General features: G+C 42.8%; 1 protein-coding gene across 2 annotated transcripts in view; it reads right to left on the reverse strand.

Moving 5' to 3' along the window:
- Nucleotides 1–392: 392 nt before the first annotated feature.
- SLC25A13 (solute carrier family 25 member 13) overlaps nt 393–20900 on the reverse strand; it is a 182065-nt gene continuing 161557 nt past the window's right edge. For both annotated transcript variants that reach the window (XM_044246082.1, XM_044246081.1), the window contains exons 15-18: nt 14142–14280; nt 1964–2122; nt 1780–1870; nt 393–1505 (exon numbers count right to left, since the gene is read on the reverse strand). In XM_044246082.1, coding sequence (XP_044102017.1) covers nt 1319–1505; nt 1780–1870; nt 1964–2122; nt 14142–14280 — 576 coding nt within the window. In that variant the 3' untranslated portion in view covers nt 393–1318. The remainder of the gene's footprint in view (nt 1506–1779; nt 1871–1963; nt 2123–14141; nt 14281–20900) is intronic.

A 20900-nucleotide genomic window follows, 5' to 3' on the forward strand; every position in this document is an offset into this window, starting at 1 on the left:
GTTTTCGTATGAAGAAGGATCAGAGAAGATTAGAAAACACAATCGTCATTTCCTACTCGTTTTCATGCTCACCTTCCAGTGAAACTTTGTATTACAAAATGAGAATCTGTATGAATGCTCACCGAATGAAACTGCCTGGAGTACTGGGGATGAATAGAGGAAAACTGTCCAAGCACTGGATTCTTTGCTTATCTAGGGTTAAATGTCAATTCTTTTACTCACGCTGGATGTCGGCACACTGAAAATCAGGGTACACATGACCTTGAAGGGCCAGGAAGATATAGCCATGCCAATAGGGTCAAAAGCACCCTGAAAATGAAACATACAGAGTCCAATAATGACAATTATTACAGTCACTGACCACCTGATATACACAAGAGCAAACGACTCAACAGCTTTAAAAACTGTTTATTTCCTCCTTTACAAACACTTGAGCCTTCTGACCATTATGCAAGGCACCACAAATTAAATAAAAGCATGTATTAGAATATATTTGTCTCACATGATTCAAGATAAATGGGACTTTAAATGTAAAGAGGTGCCAACTGTGGGGGGGTTGGAAGGGCATGAAAGCAGACACCAGTCCCATGGGCACGTGCTTCCCACAGCGTCTACTGCAACAGGCAGCGACCAGCACATGTCATCAGATGAGCTGTGATCCAAAATTAGCATGTCCCGGAGAGGTGCTGTATCTCCCCCTGGGGTTTTCGGTCCAAGGGCACAAAGTACTTCCCTAAAATACAAAGACTTCTCTCTAAGAGTCTTGGTACCACTAACAGAGTATGATTATTAAACATCTTCAATGTGGTTTCCATTACCAAAAAAAAAAAAGTTTCACATAAAAGCTTCATAATATAATCCAGAAACAGAATTAGTACATGTTTAAAATCTGAAGCCAGGCTGGCAATTTCTGATCTTTTTTTTTTTTTTTTTCTTCATTTCTTACAGTGTTTTTTACAGTGATAAATATGCACCCATTTTCTACCAGCTGAAACTCCTTTCAGGAGTCTCTTTGGGACTATAATCCTAATCCAAGAAGAGCAGCTCAAACTTTTACTCAGACTTGCTCCTTCCCCAAATCACATTAGTGTTCACCAAATCCCAGTAAATGTCAGATACAAACCCAGGTCTGCGAGCAGAGGCCCAAAAGAATAATTATGAATAATTTCGCGATGATGTGGTTAAGAAAACACACAGAAAATGAATGATTTCACCTTCTAAAAAGCCTCGACTTGGATTTTAAACAAGAGATGGAAGTGAAAGGAGAAACACGGTTTCCGTCGGAGCCAGGAGCTCTCTACCCCCGGCCGCACTCCCCCTATGGGCCTGCGCTCATCACCGCTGAGGTAGATGTCGGCCGCTTGAAGAGAGGTAGGTAGAGTCCAAATTTGTTTTCAATCCCTGCAAATGTCGCAACTGCCAGTTTGTAGCCTCCAACATGATCGGGATTGGGAGCAGGCAGTACGATCCTGGATTTAGGAACGGGCTCTGATCCCACAGGTTTCCTAAAGGAAGGGAAAACTGGGTGAGAATCTGTTTTATCATTTTTTACCATGGTAAAAATAACATGCAAACGCTGTGAAAATCTTCATCACATAAAGGAGTTGTGGAATTCTAGTTGGTTGTATGTGCCCCCTGGAAATGAGCGTGGTGACGTGATTTCAGTATTTTCCTATATCTTGTTTATTTCATCAGAGCAATCAGAGTGACGTACCCTTCTTAACAGCGACTGAGGACTGGAGTTGCCGAACCTGGCTGTGGATTCAGCGGGATACTTACACGCCTCCAAAGTCAATGTAGAACCACTGCTGTAGCAATTCATACGTCAGCAAAGTTACACCAAACTGGGGAGAGGATCGGAACACACGAGCTTTGAAGAAATGGGGGAGCAACAGATATAATTAGATTTTTTAAAAAATTACCTGCTACAAAAGGTTTGGTTAAGAACAAATTATTTCCCTACCACCAGCTCCTTTCCACAGAGCTTTTGGGCCTTCCTCCCGCAGTATTTTCCTGAAGCAGTCCACTACTCCGCTGTAAGTGGTCTGGCCAGCCCGGGCGGCCACCTGTAATCGCGTCTTGATAACATCAGCAGGGGTCACCAAGGATGCCGCGGGCATACCTGCAGGAGACGCACCACCATCAGTCTGGTCACATTCACACTATATAAAAATAACTGTGCTTTCAACTGCTGGCCGTGGAAAGTTAAGAGTCTGATGAAATCAAATGCCTCTTTTGCTGTCCTCTCTGGGTGGCACAGCCATGACTACCTTAGTGACGGAGGCTGTGCAGACATTCCTCTCCTGCCCTCCCCCAAGCACCCAAGCAAGCTCTTTGGTACGGACTGTATTCAGTAATGGTTTTAAGAAACCATTTCTCCATAACGCTACTTCAACTGGAACAAGTGGAGAAAGCTTTTCTTTTTTTCTTTTCTCTTCCCTGTCTAAATCAGAAACTTGCAAAGTTATTAGGTCCGATTTTCAGAGGTGAAGTTTGTTATGCATTTCCTCTTCATGCTTTTCTGTGGTTGCTGGCAGTCACACGAGGTGCCTTCTTGCACACATTCAACCACCCCCTATCCACCAAAGCCTAACCTCTCCAGTTACACCAGAAAAAGACTTTACTGAGGGCTAAGCAAACACTCTGTGTGTATGTGTGTGTTGGGGGTGGGAGAGAGGGTTGGGGGTGGTGACCAGAGATGGAGACTCCCATAGATAACAGTTCAGGATGCCTTTTTCCTAAAACTGACATCTCCAGAAAAAAAAAATCTTTGACAGAAAGCTGAAAGTTTATACTGGCTGATAATCAATGAAAAAGGAACAACAACAGCAACAAAACCCTCCCAAAATTACCAATGGGAAATTTTTCTACAGTCATTTTATCCAAAATGGGGCAGCCCAGGTTTAGATTTTTTAAAAGCGAGACTGTACTCAGAAGACACTGTCTCTTATGGTTTTATTACTTTTCCATTATGAACCTATTCCAAACCAAATTGGTCAAATGCAGATGCATAAATCTCCTTTGCTTTTTTTAAGGCTTAATAATTCTGTAAGAATTTCTGTCCAAACCGACGTGGTCTGGCTCACAAGTACATCTCATCCTTCTAACAGACAGCTTTAAAGTTACAGTGTGCGGGTGTGTGCGTGTGTGCATGTGCCTGGGGAAATCTGCACCACACGCATCTGTATTTGTTACTAAACTGCATCTCTTCCTCTTCCATCTTTACTGAGCTCCTCACAAACACTCATGTTAAGTAACTGTGTTTTATGACATACATCACATTTTTTGCATGTGAAAAAGCTCACTTTATATCCAGTGCTTCACTGGATAAGTCATACTGAATTTCCCATTAATTTGGAGGAATTATTTTAACTTTGAGCCAGGAATTTATCCTCCAACATAATGGAAGGAAACATGAAGAATGCTTAGAAACCCACTGTGTTCACACCACAGTTTACTTCCTGGTTTAGAAAGAGTGTAGCAAGGCTCTCTGCTTTCAGCACATAGTAAAATCTTCCTTGCGACAGTGAGCAGGCATGTCAGAGGGACAGTGGGAAAAACACAGGCAATAATGCGGGTAAAAAGTGTTCTCCAGTTAGTTCTCATAAGTAGTTCCTTGTTATAGAAAAAAGAGAGAAGTACTAGAGACAGGGAGGAGACAGACTGATCATGAAATAAACATGCCGAAGAAACGGGTGAGATGCTTAGTAAGTTGTCTGGCAAAACTGATTGGAGGTGGTGGTGCTGGGGGGTGGGGGATGGGGGCTGGAAATACAGCAGCCTGCCGGGGACTCTCCTCATCTCTCAGCCACCCTCATCTTTCCCAGGCTGGCAACTTCGGGTGTCTCTGTAAATGGGGGACTTCTGGTGTAAGACTGGCTAAAACCTTGGAGAAGAGCCTCAGGCTGCTCCAAAGCAAGGCCAGGAAAGCAGGATGCAGCAGGAAGAGCCTGGCCACCAGAAATCTGTTGATTTGGCGGGGGGCAGGATTGGCAAAGGCTCTGGGTGAATCTGCCTGGTCTCTCCTGACTTGCAAAAGGCCAAGACAACACTGATCAAGAGGTCCAGCTTTCGGGGCGCCTGGGTGGCTCAGTGGGTTAAAGCCGCTGCCTTCGGCTCGGGTCATGATCCCAGGATCCTGGGATCGATCCCCACATCGGGCTCTCTGCTTGGCGGGGAGCCTGCTTCCCTTCCTCTCTCTGCCTGCCTGTCTGCCTGCTTGTGATCTCTGTCTGTCAAATGAATAAATAAAACATTAAAAAAAAGAGGTCCGGCTTTCTTGATTCCCAAAGACGGCAAAGCAAGAGTCAGCTAGAAAACAGAGAAGCTTCTTCTAGGCTCCTCAACAGCAGCCTGCCCCATGCTTCAGCGATGAAACAAATCAGGAGACCTTGCGGCTTACATACTACCCCTCTGGGACAAGAACCATCTGAGGTGCTCTCCAGCTCAGTATAAAACATAACCCTTTAAAGGGGGCCCAGCACCTAGAGAACAGAAGTTCATTTACAACAGAAAGCATAACCAGCAAAATACAACTGTGGGGCAAGAAATCTGCAATTCTCACAAATATCCCATTAGCATTTGTCAAGAATGTGCTTCTCTGTTTAGGGAATACAAAATTAATATTATTTGTTTTGGATCAAGGTTAAAAGAGTTTCACTAATTCCCTCCGTACCCTTATCCATAGTATCTACTTGATGGACCAGCTTCTAAGTGTCAAGCTTTGGAATAAGAAAATATCATGTTCTTATCATACTGTTAAGCTGGGGTTTTAGGAAACGAGTATGCTGATCATACAAAGCAGTGGACGGCAATACACGGGGAAAGGATTTCGGTTTAAAATGGAACCAGAAGGTATGAGACAGAGATTCTCCCGTGTGCTCCCTCAGAACGGAACTTAGGAACAGATTTGCAGAAGACTGAGATTTATCTCCCAGCCAGTGAACACCCGGCGGGCAAAGTCTCCCCATCCTCAAGCCAGTGAGCTTACGGCCTGGACGCTGGCTGGACCGCCGCCTCGCACTCCTTGCCCACACACTGGCCTGCAGCATGTTCCGAATAAACTCGATTCCTACTAACCCCAGCTTGCCTCAGGCACAGGCTTCTCAGTGAATTTTCTTTTGTGAGTGTCAAATAGGCCTCTGTGCTTCTGAGCGCTATTTTTAAACCATGAATTCCATTTACTCTGACATTAATATTGCTAAACTTGCTTATTGTTGGTATTTGCCTAATGACATATTTTTCAATCCGTTCTCTTTCAGTTGTTCTAGGTCACTGTTTCTCAAACTTCAGATGACTAGATTTCTTTTCACAACTCATCTAAAATAGGCATTTGTTTTTACTAGGGGCATTGAATCCATTCAGTTGTGGCTGTAATTGTGGTTATTAGACTTACTTCTGCTATCCCATATTGTAGTTTTTATTTTCTCTGCTTCTAGTGGTTTTTCTTTTGATCGCCACCCTTTCCTCATTTAATTTAAATATTATACACATTTATCACATAAGCACAATATTTACAGTATTCACAATAAATTAGCATTTATTTGTACCCCTCACCAACAAGCCCTACTTATATTAAAATACATATACAAAAGTCACCAGTTATTTAAATCTACTCTCAGGTGTAACTTTTACATGTGCTGTTTCATACATCCCATATTTTCTTCTTTCTTAAATTCACTTCTCACTTTGCTTCAGCAATGTCTGTGAGGTGTAACCCTTAAGTTATGGGAGAAAACAAGCTTGAGGTTGCCCTCCCTCCTGAATGCTCATGTGCTTAGGAATGCCATCAAGGTTCCAGATATCCTCTCCTTGACCTTTTGAAAGTAGCTAGGACTGCAGATGAAAAGCTGAGTCAAGGGGCACCTGGGTGGCGCAATGTTACAGTGCCTTCTGCTCAGGTCATGATCTGGGGTCCTGGGGTCCTGGGATCAAGTCCCGCATCGGAAATCTCTGCTCGTTGGGAAGGCTGCTTCCCCCTCTCTCTCTGCCTACTTGTGATCTCTGTGTCAAATAAAATCTTAAAAAAAAAAAAAAGAAAAGCTGAGTCAACTTTCATTACTGATTCATTCTGAGTCCACCTTTCGTATGACTTCTCTCCAGGGAACTCCTATTAAACGGGTGTTGGACTTCCTGGACTAATCCTACGTGTGTCTTACATTTGCTCTTTCTTTTCTAATCTCTGTTTTTGCTCCATATTGTAGTTCTTGTTTTTGTTTTCCCATCACTTCATTTTCCAGATGTAATTTGCTATTTGAGCATATCCATTCTATCATTCAGACCATTTATGGGTTTTTAGTTTTGATGATCCCTTTATTAATTTTCAAGAAAGCTCCTTAAGGATTGTTCTTCTCAAGGGGTGCCTGGGTGGCTCAGTCGGTTAAGCTTCTGACTCTTGATTTTGGTTCACTTCAAAATCTTGGGGTTGTGAGATCGAGTCCTGCATCAGGCCTGCTGGGTAGAGTCTTCTTAGGATTCTCTCCCTCCGTCTGCCCCTACACCCCTCTTAAAAATATGATAACATAACAAATAAAATAAAGAAAAAACATTTAAAGAATGATTCTTCTTCTCAAATCTCTGTAGATCCTAGTTACAGTTCCTAAAAGTTCTCTTTCCTCTGAATTGGTTGTTTTCCTTGAAATTCCTCTGCTGTTCCATGTCTGAGGAACCCCTGGCTATCTCTTGATATTCAAGTTCAAAAATAGGCTGATTAGTGTAGTGCTAGTTTCTACCATCCCCTAGGGTCAGTCTCCTCTGCAGGCTCCTCTCCTGAGTAGGAGGGCTGGCAATGGGCTTTGTGGAATGGGGTAGGCCTGCAAACTAGGTACCGGGGGTGAGGAGGCCTGGCAGGGATGGGACCTTCCAAATCTCTGGACTGTGGAGCACTTCATTCTGGAAGTAAAAGAAATAATTTTACATCCCTCTTGGGGACAGTTACCATTCGTTTCTTTTTTTTATTTTTGCCATCTGCGGTGAAGGTCTGGAACCTGAAGCCTTACCCTACTTTCTTTCAGTTCTTTACACTTGCCCTCTCCAGGCAGGTGATGCCTTTCTTTGCAAAACAGCTCTAGGCTTTCACAGTCTGGATTCAGGTGCTGTCTGAAGCCCCAGACAAAGAGGAGCAGGGAGGAAGGAGCCCCACCTTCCTGCCACGAAGGCAGCTCTTGAACTCCTGTGACAGATTTACCTGCAGGCCTCCCCAACGCTCGGTATTCTGTGACTCCCTCAGAGGTTACAGTTCTCCTGCTCTCTTCTTATATTAAGGATGGTTTCTCCTGCCAGCGTCCTGGGCCGTGGTACCCTCTGGTCCGGTTTCAGACTCAATATGCTTCTGTTCCCTTCCCAGGGCTGGGGCTAACATTTTCCAGTGCCAATAGGAGTTTTAAAAAATGTATTTTCTGACATTTTCAGGTATTCGGGACAAGAGGAAAGATGGATGAATATGCTCAGTCTATTACTTTGATTCAATCTCTCCATTACATTTTTTTGAGGATCTAAGAATTGCTTTCAAATTGTCTTAATCTTTATGTCCACATCATTTAACAAATTTGTGCCAACAGTCCTTCTCTCCTAACTTAATCTTTTTAATACGTTTGCAAAAGCGTCCTGACAGTTACACATATTTAGCAATTCACTGTCCATATATTATACAGCTTTGAAAGATACTCCCGAGTTATAACTTAGTCTAAGCTGACTTACCCTTTAGCTCATCACTGATAATTAAAATCACCTGGTATGATGAAGCTCTAAAATTTGAGAAGTACTAGATATCCTTTATTTGGGACTATCCATAAGCCATATTGAAATGCTCTTTGTGTATCAAAAAGCAACACATTCATTACAGGGAATTAAACCTTAGTTTCTTAACTTCAGGCTCCCTGCTTCAATTCTCACCTTCTGACAAATGAAGTTATGCTGGTCAATGAACACAAATTCAAATATCAATTAGGCTTATTCTATCCTGTGAAATACTGGAGATGTTCCCAGTATTTAAAGATAGCCCCAGTTTGCAACCAGATATGTAAATCTAAAAAAAAAAAACCAAAAAAACAAAACAATATTCTCTAGATTTTGAGAACTCAACAACCACCCCTATTAAAATATTGCTAAAGCACACATAGACCAGTGTGGAACAGAGAGCCCAGATATGGACCTTCAACTCTATTATCAACTAATCTTCGACAAAGCAAGAAAAAAATATACAGTGGAAAAAAGACAGTCTCTTCAATAGATGGTGCTAGGAAAATTGGACAGCTATGTATAGGAGAATGAAACTCTACCATTCTCTTACACCATACACAAAGATAAACTCGAAATGTATAAAAGACCTCAACGTGAGGCAGGAATTTATCTAAATCCTAGAAGAGAACATAGGCAGTAACCTTTTCGACACTGGCCACAGCAACTTCTTTCAAGACATGTCTCCAAAGGCAAGAGGACACAAAAGCAAAAATGAACTTTTGGGACTTTATCAAGATCAAAAGCTTCTGCAAAGCAAAAGAAACAGTCAACAAAACAAAGAGGCAACCCACAGAATGGGAGAACATATTCGCAAATGACACTACAGACAAAGGGCTGATATCCAAGATCCATAAAGAACTCCTCAAACTCAACACTCAAAAAAACATAATCATGTCAAAAAATGGGCAGAAGACATGAACAGACACTTCTCCAAAAAAGACATACAAATGGCTAACAGACACATGAAAAATGTTCATCATCATTAGCCATCAGGGAGATTCAAATAAAACCACATTGAGATACTACCTTACACCAGTTAGAATGGCCAAAATCAACAAGACAGTAAACAGGTGTAGGAGAAGATGTGGAGAAAGGGGAGCCCTCTTACACTATTGTGGGAATGCAAGTTGGTGCAGCCACTTTCCAAAACAGTGTGGAGATTCCTTAAGAAATTAAAAATAGATCTACCCTATGACCCTGCAACTGCACTATTGAGTATTTACACCAAAGATACAGACATAGTGAAAAGAAGGGCCATCTGTACCCCCAATGTTCATAGCAGCAATGACCACAGTCACCAACTGTGGAAAGAGCCAAGATGCCCTTCAACAGATGAATGGATAAAGAAGATATGGTCCATGCAATGGAGTAATATGCCTCCATCAGAAAGGATGAATACCCAACTTCTGTATCAGCATGGACCGGACTAGAGGAGATTATGCTGAGTGAAACAAATCAAGCAGAGAGAGTCAATTATCAGATGGTTTCACTTACTTGTGGAGCATAAGGAATAATACAGAGGACATTGGGTAAAGGAGAGAAGAAGGGAGTTGGGGGTAAATTAGAGGGGGAGATGAACTGTGAGAGACTGTGGACTCTGAAAAACAAACTGAGGGTTTTGGAGGGGGTAGGGCGTAGGGAGAGCCTGGTGGTGGGTATTAAGGAGGGCACATATTGCAGGGAGCACTGGGTGTGGTGATAAACAATGAATCTTGGAACACTGAAAAAATAAAATAAATTTAAAAAAATATTGCTAAAGCAATCTAACCTCAGGTCAAACAGAATTTTTAGAAACAGATAGAACTTACTGAATAACTGAAATTGCCATCAAAATATAGACAGCATGATCATATTAATGAAATCCCAGATTCATCTTTTTTATAATACAATTGCTAAACAAAAATTATATGTATTCTGGGTAGGAGCACAACTTAAATCTATTTTATATAAAGACACACGTAAAAATAGTGAAGAGACATTTGTGTTATAATACAAAGTCAGTGGTATTCATTGCGCTTATTTTGAGATAAGCTTTTCTCCTTTCTCTTTTTTTTTTTTTTTTAAAGATTTATTTTATTTATTTATTTGACAGACAGAGATCAGAAGTTGGCGAGAGGCAGGCAGAGAGAGAGGAGGAAGCAGGCTTCCCACAGAGCAGAGAGCCCGATGCGGGGCTCGATCCCAGGACCCTGGGATCATGACCCGAGCCGAAGGCAGCGGCTTAATCCACTGAGCCACCCAGGCGCCCCTTTTCTCCTTTCTCTTAATGACACGGCTCCCTCCAGCTCTACCTCCCAGCATTCTGAGCCTGCTCCTCCTGTATGTCTTCTCCCTAGGAACTGGCTTTGTTCTCACAAGCATCCACAAAAGGGTATGTGGGGATCTGACTCATCTTCTATCCAACAGCCCACACGAGGGCATTTCTGTGCTCACTGCCCTTCTTGCACTGGGCACAACACATGTCTACACAGAAGTCTTCCTGCCCTTCTCCACACAGCGCAGCAATCTGGCTGAGCCTGCAGGGCAAGGTTCGACCCTGAGCAGCTAGCTGGTTGTCCTGCTTCCTCCTTTGACATCCATTACCTGCTTATCACTAGATAGAGTTTATGTTCATTCTGTAACAAAATTACATTACTTGTTAATTCTGATATATTTAGGGGCATTTTTATTTGGATTTTTTTTTTAATTTTTATTTTTTTATTTTTTTTTTTAAAGATTTTATTTATTTATTTGACAGAGAGAGGCAGAGGCAGGCAGAGAGAGAGAGAGGAGGAAGCAGGCTCCCCGCTGAGCAGAGAGCCCGATGTGGGACTCGATCCCAGGACCCTGAGATCATGACCTGAGCCGAAGGCAGCGGCTTAACCCACTGAGCCACCCAGGCGCCCTTTTATTTGGATTTTAAGCTAAATAGTCACTCACAAATAATTAGAGATTCACATCTTCTTTTCTAATATTTGTACCTCTCACTTGTTTTTTGTGGTATTTGTTTTGCTTGGTATTTTTACCAGATTGACTGGAACCTCCCAAATATGCCTGAAAAACAAGGATGATAGGTACATCAAGCTTTGACGTTAATCTTTTCTTTGAAGGAAAAAACCAACCACAGTCTGTCTTGTATTCCCCTGCCCTACAGGGAAGGAGAAGATGGACAATAAAATGAAAAGCAGCATGGCGGTCAGATCCCAAATGACTCCCAATGACCTTCACCTCCTATCTTCACACCTCTGCCTCTATTCAGTCTCCCTGATGGGCGTGACCAAGGGGATGGTGTGGAAATGAAGGAGTTGAACTTCCAGGGCTTGGTCACTCAAGACATGGCAGCTACTGCTTTGCCTTCTTTCTGTCTTTTTCTACCTATCCTTCTCTCCAGTCCCTTCATCCTTCTCTGACTTGGCTCTGGGGGGCCACCATGTCACGACAACATCCAAGGTGACCAACAAACAGTGAGGCCTCTCTGCCAACCGCCTTGTGACTGAGCCACCTTGACGGGAGTTCTCTGCTTTCAGTCGAGCCTCTGGCGGACATTGTACCTGCAACCTCATGACAGACAGACCCTGAGCTAGAGGCTCAGATAAGCCACTCCCAGTCCACAGAAACCGTGAGATAGATGATCAATGCTTGCGGGCTTTGGGGTATCTGTTAGGCAGCCACAGATAGGGAATAGAGAAGTTATCTGAAGAACCACTCTGAAAGATACTTGGATGGCCGCAGGGCTACAAGAGCAGTGTGCTCCAGTTCCAACTTCCAAGGATACTGCGGTAATGCGTTAAATAAAAATGGTCCTACGTTTTTACCAGCAAAGTGACTTTAGAGATCTATTTCTCTAAGAAAAACGCCCCAGAATAGGGAAAAAAGTCTTTAAGCACAAAGATTTTTTAAAAAATAATATAATGTATTTAAATTTTTTTCAAAAAAATTTAAGTACCTAAGATTGAGAGTTAAATATGCAGCAGTTAAAAACTAGGTTTATAAAGTTTTAAAAAACATGTATTATAATGTTTTATGTATGTGTTAAAAATACTTATGTGTCAGGTACTTTCTTGGATCTTTCCATTTATTAATTTATGTCTACTGATCTCTAAAATAAGCTTATGAGACTAATACTACTCTTTACCCCATATGCAGATGGAAAAACAAGCAGAGAGGGGTTACAGAACTTGGGCAGATCACAGAAACGGGAACTTGAATCTGCCTAGTCTGGCCCCACAGCAATATGCCATTAACCATTTTGCGGTGCTGGCTAACGGTACTTCAGTAATGAAAGTAAGTGAAAACCACATCTCCACAGTGTGATTTTAACTCTTAAAAATTAAGCAACTATGCAAGTTAAAAACTTAGCAGAAATGTTAAATAGGGATTATTTTACAGTCACAGAATAACAGATAATATTTTCTTATTTACCCTTTCAATTAATTTCCAAATATTTTATAATTAGCAATATTATTTTCCTAATCATAAAAGTAACAGAAGGAAGAAAATAAACCATAAAGAGAAAAAAATCCACTAGGAATTTCTACAGCTCTGGTAGCATGGATTGCTTAGAAAATTCCTACCCAGCGACGAAACCTGGTTGACTACCTTTCTCTAATGGAAGACGTAAAGGCACTATTTTTGTGGGGTGAGGAAAACTCGGCTGTGAGAAAGTCCTAGACTTTGAGCTCTAACATGTATCTTCTGTTCTCACAACTGATTTCTGGGTAAGTTACAGACAGACTCTCTTGGATCCGGCATCATACTGGCGAATACTTCTCGAGAATTTACTGTGTGCTAGGCACGATGCAAAGTCCTCCACACAGGTGTTCCCACTTGCACCTCCCAGACTGGCTAGACAGTTGGCACAATTACCGTCTCCATTCGCAGCGATGGCCGCGGAGGCTCCAGAGGTGAGGTAACTGGTCCACCGAGCACACTATTGAGTGGTGTGGCAGTTCTTCCCAGTAGGTCCTACCTCATTTCCAGTAAGTAATTTATCTTGTGCAATGCACAAAATGCATTGTACTGTCATTTTTGGTTTAAAAAATACTCACTTATGCACATGTAAAGGACATATAAAAGGATCTAGTTAAACAATAGCTAAATTGGGAATTCTATAGTCTCGTCTCAAAATCATGATTTCGTGATAGAAGCAGAGTGGCCTCCTACGATGAAGGCCCCTGAGCAGCCAAGAAAAGACAACCCTGCCTCACTGACCAACATCACTGCCTTGCAAAGAAGGGGATTACCGAAGAATTAAAGAGGAGCTTGCTGGTTCCTGCCTTCAGGGGCTCCCAGGCTCCAGGCAGGTCCACAAAACAGCAAACAACTTCTCAGAGCAGGGGGTTGTTCTCCTGAGACTCAAGCCACACATCTCTGGAGAACAACGCCTGTATCAGAAACATTTGGACCCAGGCATCCCACGACTGCCTTAGGGTTTGTTAACTCATTAAATGTTTCCCACCACCTAGAGAGCAAATCCGGATTGCTAGAGCCCTTAGGGTCTCTAAACAGGGAGCATCAAAGATCCAACGGATTCCTGCTGTGGCCATAATCAAATCTCCTCTGGGAATTTACATTGAGATGTAGAAGCCCTCCCCAGTCCTCATCTATTTTTTTTTTTTTTTGTATTGACATATTCACTGTTTTGTTGTTGTTGTTGTTGTTGTTGTTGTTGTTTTTGTATTGACATATTCACTGTAGCACAGAAAACAAGAGCCATTTCCCTCTGGGGCTCAATTTACATACCTGGCCCTGTAACACAGCTAAGAGGAATCCGGTATCTCTTCAGGCTGAGACATACTGATTCTGTTACTTTTATCTAAATAATAACTACTGCTGGGATGCTGGGTGGCTCAGTGGGCTAAGCATCTGCCTTCTGCTCAGGTCATGATCTCAGGGCTTTGGGATCCAACCAGCCTCTGGCTTCCTGCTCAGTGGAGAGTCTGTTTCTCCCTCCACCAGTTTGTGCTCTCTCACTCTCTCTCTCTCTCAAATAAATAAAATCTTTAAAAAAATTAATTAAAAAGTTATTAAATAATAACCACTGCTTAAATTCTGGACAAGCATTTATGAACTATTTTGGTTAGATACCTTTACGCACAAGTATTCAAATTTTTAAAAAACTTCTGGCTGAACCATTATCACTGTTTTGCTGTGAAGTAAAACTATGAAAGAATACGGAACTTAGAATTCAACAATACCACAAAATGCACCATATTTTAATGAGCCTTTTCTGGAGTTAAGAAATTAAGCTTGCCTAATCTAATCTGCCAGAAGATTAAATTCTTCTCCTTTCTTTTCAGTAGCTATTCAAAGCAATCTACAGCCCCCTCAGAGGAGCCCTATCAAGAACTGTAAGTAAGAAATTCCAGGGCAGTGACATGGGAGGGGCCTGGGGCAAGCAGAGCTCTGTGAGGGCCACTCACCAGCTATGGCGCCAGCCAAGAGCAGGCTTCCGGGACTAATCTGCCCGTCTTCATTTGCAAAGGAAGCCTTCACATGAGCATAGCACGGGAAGTAGATGGCCGAGAAAGGAATGTCCCGCAGAAAGCATGCTTTGGCACCCTGTACATTTGAAAAGGAAGAAAAACCACATGAAACACATATCCCATTGAGAAGATCAAGCTTTTCTGGAACTTACCTCAGAACAAAATATTCCTGGAGGAGACTGAGTTTGTACTCACAAGCTGAAAGGGGAACAGAAAAAAATAACCCAAATTCTGCAAGTAATAAATCTGAGATTTTTTTTTTTAAATAAAAGTAATTTTATTGTGTGGTGTGAGCAAGAAGGGGATAGTTCTCATATATTTCAATGATAAGACTCCAATTTAAACACTTTTGGGGGGCACCTGGGTGGCTCAGGTCATGATCCCAGGGTCCTGGGGTTGAGCCCCGCATTGGGCTCTCTGCTCAACAGGGAGCCTGCTTCCTGCCCCCCCCCACCCTGCCTGCCTCTCTGCCTACCTGTGATCTCTGTCAAATAAATAAACAAAATCTTTAAAAAAAAAAATAAACACTTTTGGAACTCTGCCTACAACATCCTTTTAAATTCCATGTCACTCACTGGCATTTCAAGGAGTATCTGTTCTCAGAAGATGGGCAGTTAACAACCAAGGTACCCTCTGTTTACATACTAGGAAGTAGACAAATTATATAGGTAGCAGGGGAAGAGGTTTGTTTTTGTCTTGTTTGAGATTCTGATGAAAGCGTTGGACTCCTTCCCAGAAAAAATTACACATACGTAAAAAATTATATACCTTTTCAAGGGGTTCATGGATCCCCTAATTTATTCACATACTCACCCTTCTCCTCTAGGGTATGAAACATTGATAAATGCTTGTTCTAAAGCTTTAACATATTTACAATAATTCCCACCCATTTAACAGCTGTGCATAGAGCAATTAGCAACTACAGCAAAGTCTTCAAATAATTTCTGGTGCCAAAATAATGCACGGAGGGGCCTTGAGAACTGGTGTGTGCCCAGAAACGTAGCATTCTAATGAAAACCACGAGACACATACTGTGTCTCAGGAAGGCTAAATGGGAAGGAAGTCACCCCTTTTCAACACCTAATGATTTAGTATCATTTCTTTCACAGATTTCTAATACCTAAAAATTTCCACTAAACTGAGAGATTCTTCAAAGAAAATAATGAATCCATCCAGATTCAACAGATCTAGCCGAGCCCAGTGAATTTAGTAAGGTTGAATGATGTTGGATCGTGGGGATTTTTGCTTGAAGCTAGGTTCCACTCTGTCCAAGTTCCTAACATGACACATCTGTTACCATAGCCTTGGCTTTGCGACACCACCACTACACTCCTGACTCAAACTGAGACTGTGGGTAATAAAACCCCTAGTCTTTTTCATATGAACTACCATTAACCTACGGATACTGTAACTTCATTAGCTGCCTTAAATAAATAACATAAGCAGGGCTTTGTTTCATCCTAGTAAACCTTGTCCTAGCTTGGCCCATCCTTCTAGCCAGAACAAATGCTTACAATCTGGATTCTGTCTTGCTCACTCTTCCTCAACCACCCATGGATATGTTAAAATACCTCTGTCCAAGGACGCCTGGGTGGCTCAGTGGGTTAAGCCTCTGCCTTCAGTTCAGGTCTTGATCTCAGGGTCCTGGAACAGAGCCGCACATTGGGCTCCTCTGCTCAGTGGGGAGCCTGCATTTCCCCCCGCCACTGCACGCCTGCCTCTCTGCCTACTTGTGATCTCTGTCAAATAAACAAATAAAATCTTTTTTTTTTTTAAAGATTTTATTTATTTCTTTGACAGACAGAGATCACAAGTAGGCAGAGAGGCAGGCAGAAAGAGACCAGGCTCCCCACTGAGCAGAGAGCCCGATGCAGGGCTCGACCCCAGGACCCTGAGATCATGACCCAAGCCTAAGGCAGAGGCTTTAACCCACTCAGCCACCCCAGTGTCCCAATAAATAAAATCTTTAAAAAAAAAAAAAAAGAAAAAAGATACCTCTGTCCATTCTGTACTCAGAAAGGAGGGGGGTGGATGTACATCACGTTCTGCTGATTGACCCACACTTCTGTATCTTGTCTACCCCCAAACTGTTAAATATCTAACTGAAAAGAACCAAAAAATCCTTTTATATGTATGTGCAAAGGATGCCCAGGACTATTATTAATCTATCAGCTGCACATTTATTAAGGGTCACACTACTGGCTCGCTCAGGGGACAACCTTGGAGGCAGCGCCAAAGGCAGGTGCAAAACTCGGGACAGGACTCTCAAATCCTTCCACTTCCCCCAGCTTTTTCCAGGGGGAGAAAGTACAGCAGAACGTCAGGATCCATGCTCAGCGTCCAGTCTTTCCCTTGGGATCAGTTCATATGTAGGGGGACGACCCTCACCAGCTGTTTCACGACATTTACTTCCTTTGCCTCATCTGCCTGCAGACCTTCCGGTAAGTTCTGCTAGCCTACTCTGTTCAGGAGATATTCAAATTAGATGCCAAAGAACCAACTCAAATGAAGATCAGTGAGATCTTCTTCATGCCCCACTCCCTCTATATAGTAAAAGAAAAATTGCCGTATTACTGGCTTTCTAAACAGATCTCTTTGAAGTAATCTTTTAGGCTGATAAAATTCTTCCTCCCACAAATCCTGCTTTTTACTAAATCTATTAGTTTTTACTTTTAACCTCATCTCCCAAAATCTTCACATCTAAGAGCCAAACTTCAGTCTATTTTTTTGCTGGTAATATTTTTCCTTTAAAATGTTTCTCCCCCTTGATTATAAAATATTAACTGCTCATCACAGACAACAGAGAAAAGCATTAAAAATTTAAATTGCTTGGGCGCCTGGGTGGCTCAGTGGTTTAAAGCCTCTGCCTTCCGCTCAGGTCATGATCTCAGAGTCCTGGGATCGAGGCCCGCATCGGGCTCTCTGCTCAGTAGGGAGCCTGCTTCCCCCTCTCTCTCTGTCTGCCTCTCTGTCGACTTGTGATTTCTGTCTGTCAAATAAATAAATAAAATCTTTAAAAAAAATAAAAAAAATAAAAATAAAAAATTTAAATTGCTTAATTTTCACCAGTCAGAGAGAAACCAATGCAACTGTATAGGCCTTGGAGCATTTCCTTCCATCAGTAAAATTAGCAGCTATTCCATAGTTGGGACAGTCATTCTGTGATTCTGAGTTATCCTTTTCTTCTCCTTAAATTCATGGTGTATGGTTTTGTGGGGGTTATTTGGGGGTTGGGAGTGGGGAGGTAGGGACTGGTATGGTTTAGCAACTCCTTCATTACTTAGCCATTTTGCCTAAATTTCCTTTCTATTTGCTGTTTGCAAAATTGTACAGCCATCTTTGGTCTTGGCTATCCTGCGAATCAGGGCTCGTATCCTCACCCTTCTCAAAGCTTTGTAATGCCTTCACTTTCTCACCTTCCTCTCTTTGGTCAGCCTGGTTCCTCTCAGGTAAAGCTGCTCAATGCCCCACTCATCTGATCAATCAAGATAACCCAATCACCCTGCAACGACCTTGAGGATGGCTAAGCTGGGAACATCAACTCCTTGAATAGCACCTCTTTATTCACTTAAAGCCCAAATACCACCCTTTCCACAGAGGAGTCTTTTTTTATTTTACTTATTTGTCAAAGAGAGAGAGAGAGAGAGAGAGACAGAGCACAAGCACAGGGAGCAGAAGGCAGACAGAGAAGCAGACTGCCCACTGAGCAGGCAGCCCAATGCAGGGCTCAACCCCAGGACCCTGAGGACATGACCTGGCCCGAAGGCAGAGGCTTACCCCACTGAGCCACCCAGGTGCACCAGGATGATTCTTTAACTAGAGGGCAGACAGGGAGTGAATTCCACACACCTCTACACTGTTTGCACTCTCTTAGTGCTGTTCTGATTTTCTTCGTGCTCTTCTATCTGCCTGTATCAGTGCTGCCTATTTCACAGAGTAGGCACCGAGGGCCAGGGAGCAGGGGCTAGAGAACACTCAGCAAAATCTGTGGCTGTCAGCTTGTGCCTAAGGGATGTTCTGGTGCCACTGACTTGACTCCACCAAGTCACACAGAAACAACAATGATCAAAGCAACACAATTAAAAAGAGAAACCAGAGGCTTTGGGATACATGGTCAGGCTCCTACAAGGAAAACTAACCCATTTCTTGGAGATATATAATAGAAACCTAAGTCAAGCTTTTAGCTTTTCAAACAAAGATCTCTAATTTGTTCAGGACGATGTAATAGAACTTAGAAAAAAGTAGTTGAGGATTTTGTACTGGAATATGAATATTTAAAAAAAGGAGAGGAAGTCAGATGCTTATGTGGCTTCTAGATGATCAGGAGGCCACAGGAAGAAGACAAGATGTGAAATCAGAAACCTCCCTGTGACACCGTAAGAGTAAGGCCATGGGAAGCCGCAGGTGGGTTTTCCCAAGAAGGAATACTCCCTCCTGTCCTGAAATCATGACAACAAATCCTGCATCTGTGTGACAACACATGTCTAGTAAGGGGTGCAACACATTTAAGATGTCTGAAAACACTCCTGATCCCTGAGGAAAAAAACGGCCTGATGAAAACACAAGTGAGCAAACAAACAAAAACAACAAAGCTAAGGAAAAACCGAAGATGCACTGTGAACCACCACGGGAAAAACTGGTCAGGAAGACATAGCTTTCCTACCTGGAATCAGACAATGTTGTCAAGTAATTTACACATGTTAGAATGAAGATCAGACCATGAAAGAGGTCACAGGTTTCTGATTATCTGAGAAAAGGGAGAAGGAAAAGCCAAGGAAGAAAGAAAACCTGTGGGACCAGGGGCTTAAAAATAAATGATGGTAAAACCACAAAAGTCCCGAGAAGGTGTTGGTGTCCCAGCCTCTCCTGGCGTCTGCTCTCCTGCTCAGGCATCTCCCTGCAGCAAATCCCTCTCGGGCATCGGGAATCACAGGCATCAAAGCCCAACTCCCCAGGAGAGCTAAAGCTGCAAAAGGTTGGAGAAAAAAAAAGACTCTTTCCACTGCCCCCCCCCTTCCGTCCCCACTACTTTCTTCAGGTCCACCGCACAAAGGCAGGTGCCAATTTATAAGGCTGCCTCCGGCGACACCTGACCTGTGGCTCCCGCACAATGAAAAGGGAAGCAGGATGTGAAAAAAGGCTTTCAAAGTTCCAACAGTGAGAATTTTTCTCTCCACGGTGAGTACCTACTCTGCAGTCCCACATCACGTCACGGAACCCGTCGGACTTGAAATCCACTTGCCCCACGCCTCAGCTCTCCGAAGTGATCAGGGACAACATTCTGTGCTGCCCAAGAGCCTGCGTCAGCAACACCGAAATCACTACTCTGACCATTAAAAAATTAATCAATTACAAAGTGTGTGCCACCTTAAATAAATCTTTAAATGTTCTTGCCCTATAGGAAAATCCCCACATTTTCCTGCCTTACGTCTTTCTCACTGGTTCTCTGGGCAACTCTGCCCTCAGATGCTCTCTGGTCAGCCCTACATTTCCTCTCTACACACAGTAAAATCACTTGGGGGAAAATTCGTAAACACAAAATGCAATAATCGAATCTCTTGGTATTTATTAAAGCACTTCTCCAAAGAGGGGAAAAAATTTTTTTTAAATTTCCTTTTTAACAAAAGGCCCACTAAAAACAGACAGGAATGAGAAGAGGCATCTGAGGGGAGACCTATATATAAATAAACTAGAATCAAAACTCAAACTAGTTTACTTCTCCACCCTGACTCCATTCATTCTGTATCAATCTAAGACCTCTTGTCATCGCTCTCTCTTCGGAGTCGAGGCCAACTTCTTACAAGGCTTCGTCTCACTTAACCTCTGGTTAATCGTCCACTGTCAGCATGGGCCACTCAGGCTCAGAGACGCTGGCCACAGTATTGCTGTGGCCAAAGAATTATGTCTTCTGCTTCACACTTTTTTTTTTTTTTTTTTGATGTGGACACTGGGGAAAGCCCAAGGGAGCTTAATCAGTTCTTAAGTTGCTAGAAGCATCCACTCAAGTTTACTCCCGCAGCTCTGTCAGGCATGAAATTGTCAAAGGAACACAAAAAGATTTGTCTCTCTCTCTCTGCTATCTCCAAAGGCTCTTTTTTTTTTTTTGCCTTTAAAGCTCTGCATCTTGGATGGTATCACACCTACCCAATCAATCTGAGGAACAAAAAACAAGCCTCAAGAATGACTGCTGATAAAGGAGTTGGGGCAGTGCAGTCTTTTTGCATGCTAATTCCTGCTTCTGCGAGCTGTACCTGCAACCACAGCTCCAAACAGAGTATTTCTCATACAGGGGAAGGTAATTACACTCACAAAGGCACCTCTGTGTCAGGGCCGGGCACCAGGAGCCAGCAGGTCTGGGAGACGGAGGCTCAACAGAGACTCCTGCAGTGAATGCACATTGTCTGGCAGGGGGTAAAATGCCAGACGGAGGGACCTGCAGCATTCAAGACAACAGTGGTGCACCTTGTCTGCGGACGTTATTTAATGCTTCTGGCACCTGTAGTCAGAGCCACCCCTCCTTTCCTACCTTATAGGTTTAGAATTTATTTGGCATGTATAATTGTATATTTTGATCCTGGAGCTACAAACAATGGGCAGCATGTCAGGTCTTGATCCTTAGCATTCCTCTTGGTTTCTCCCCAGTGAGTTAACCCTTGTATACACAGCCTGGCAGCACCTCTCCTGCCCAGTCAAGGG

This window comes from Neovison vison, chromosome 4, assembly GCF_020171115.1.
Source record: "Neovison vison isolate M4711 chromosome 4, ASM_NN_V1, whole genome shotgun sequence".
NCBI classification, from domain to species: domain Eukaryota; kingdom Metazoa; phylum Chordata; class Mammalia; order Carnivora; family Mustelidae; genus Neogale; species Neogale vison.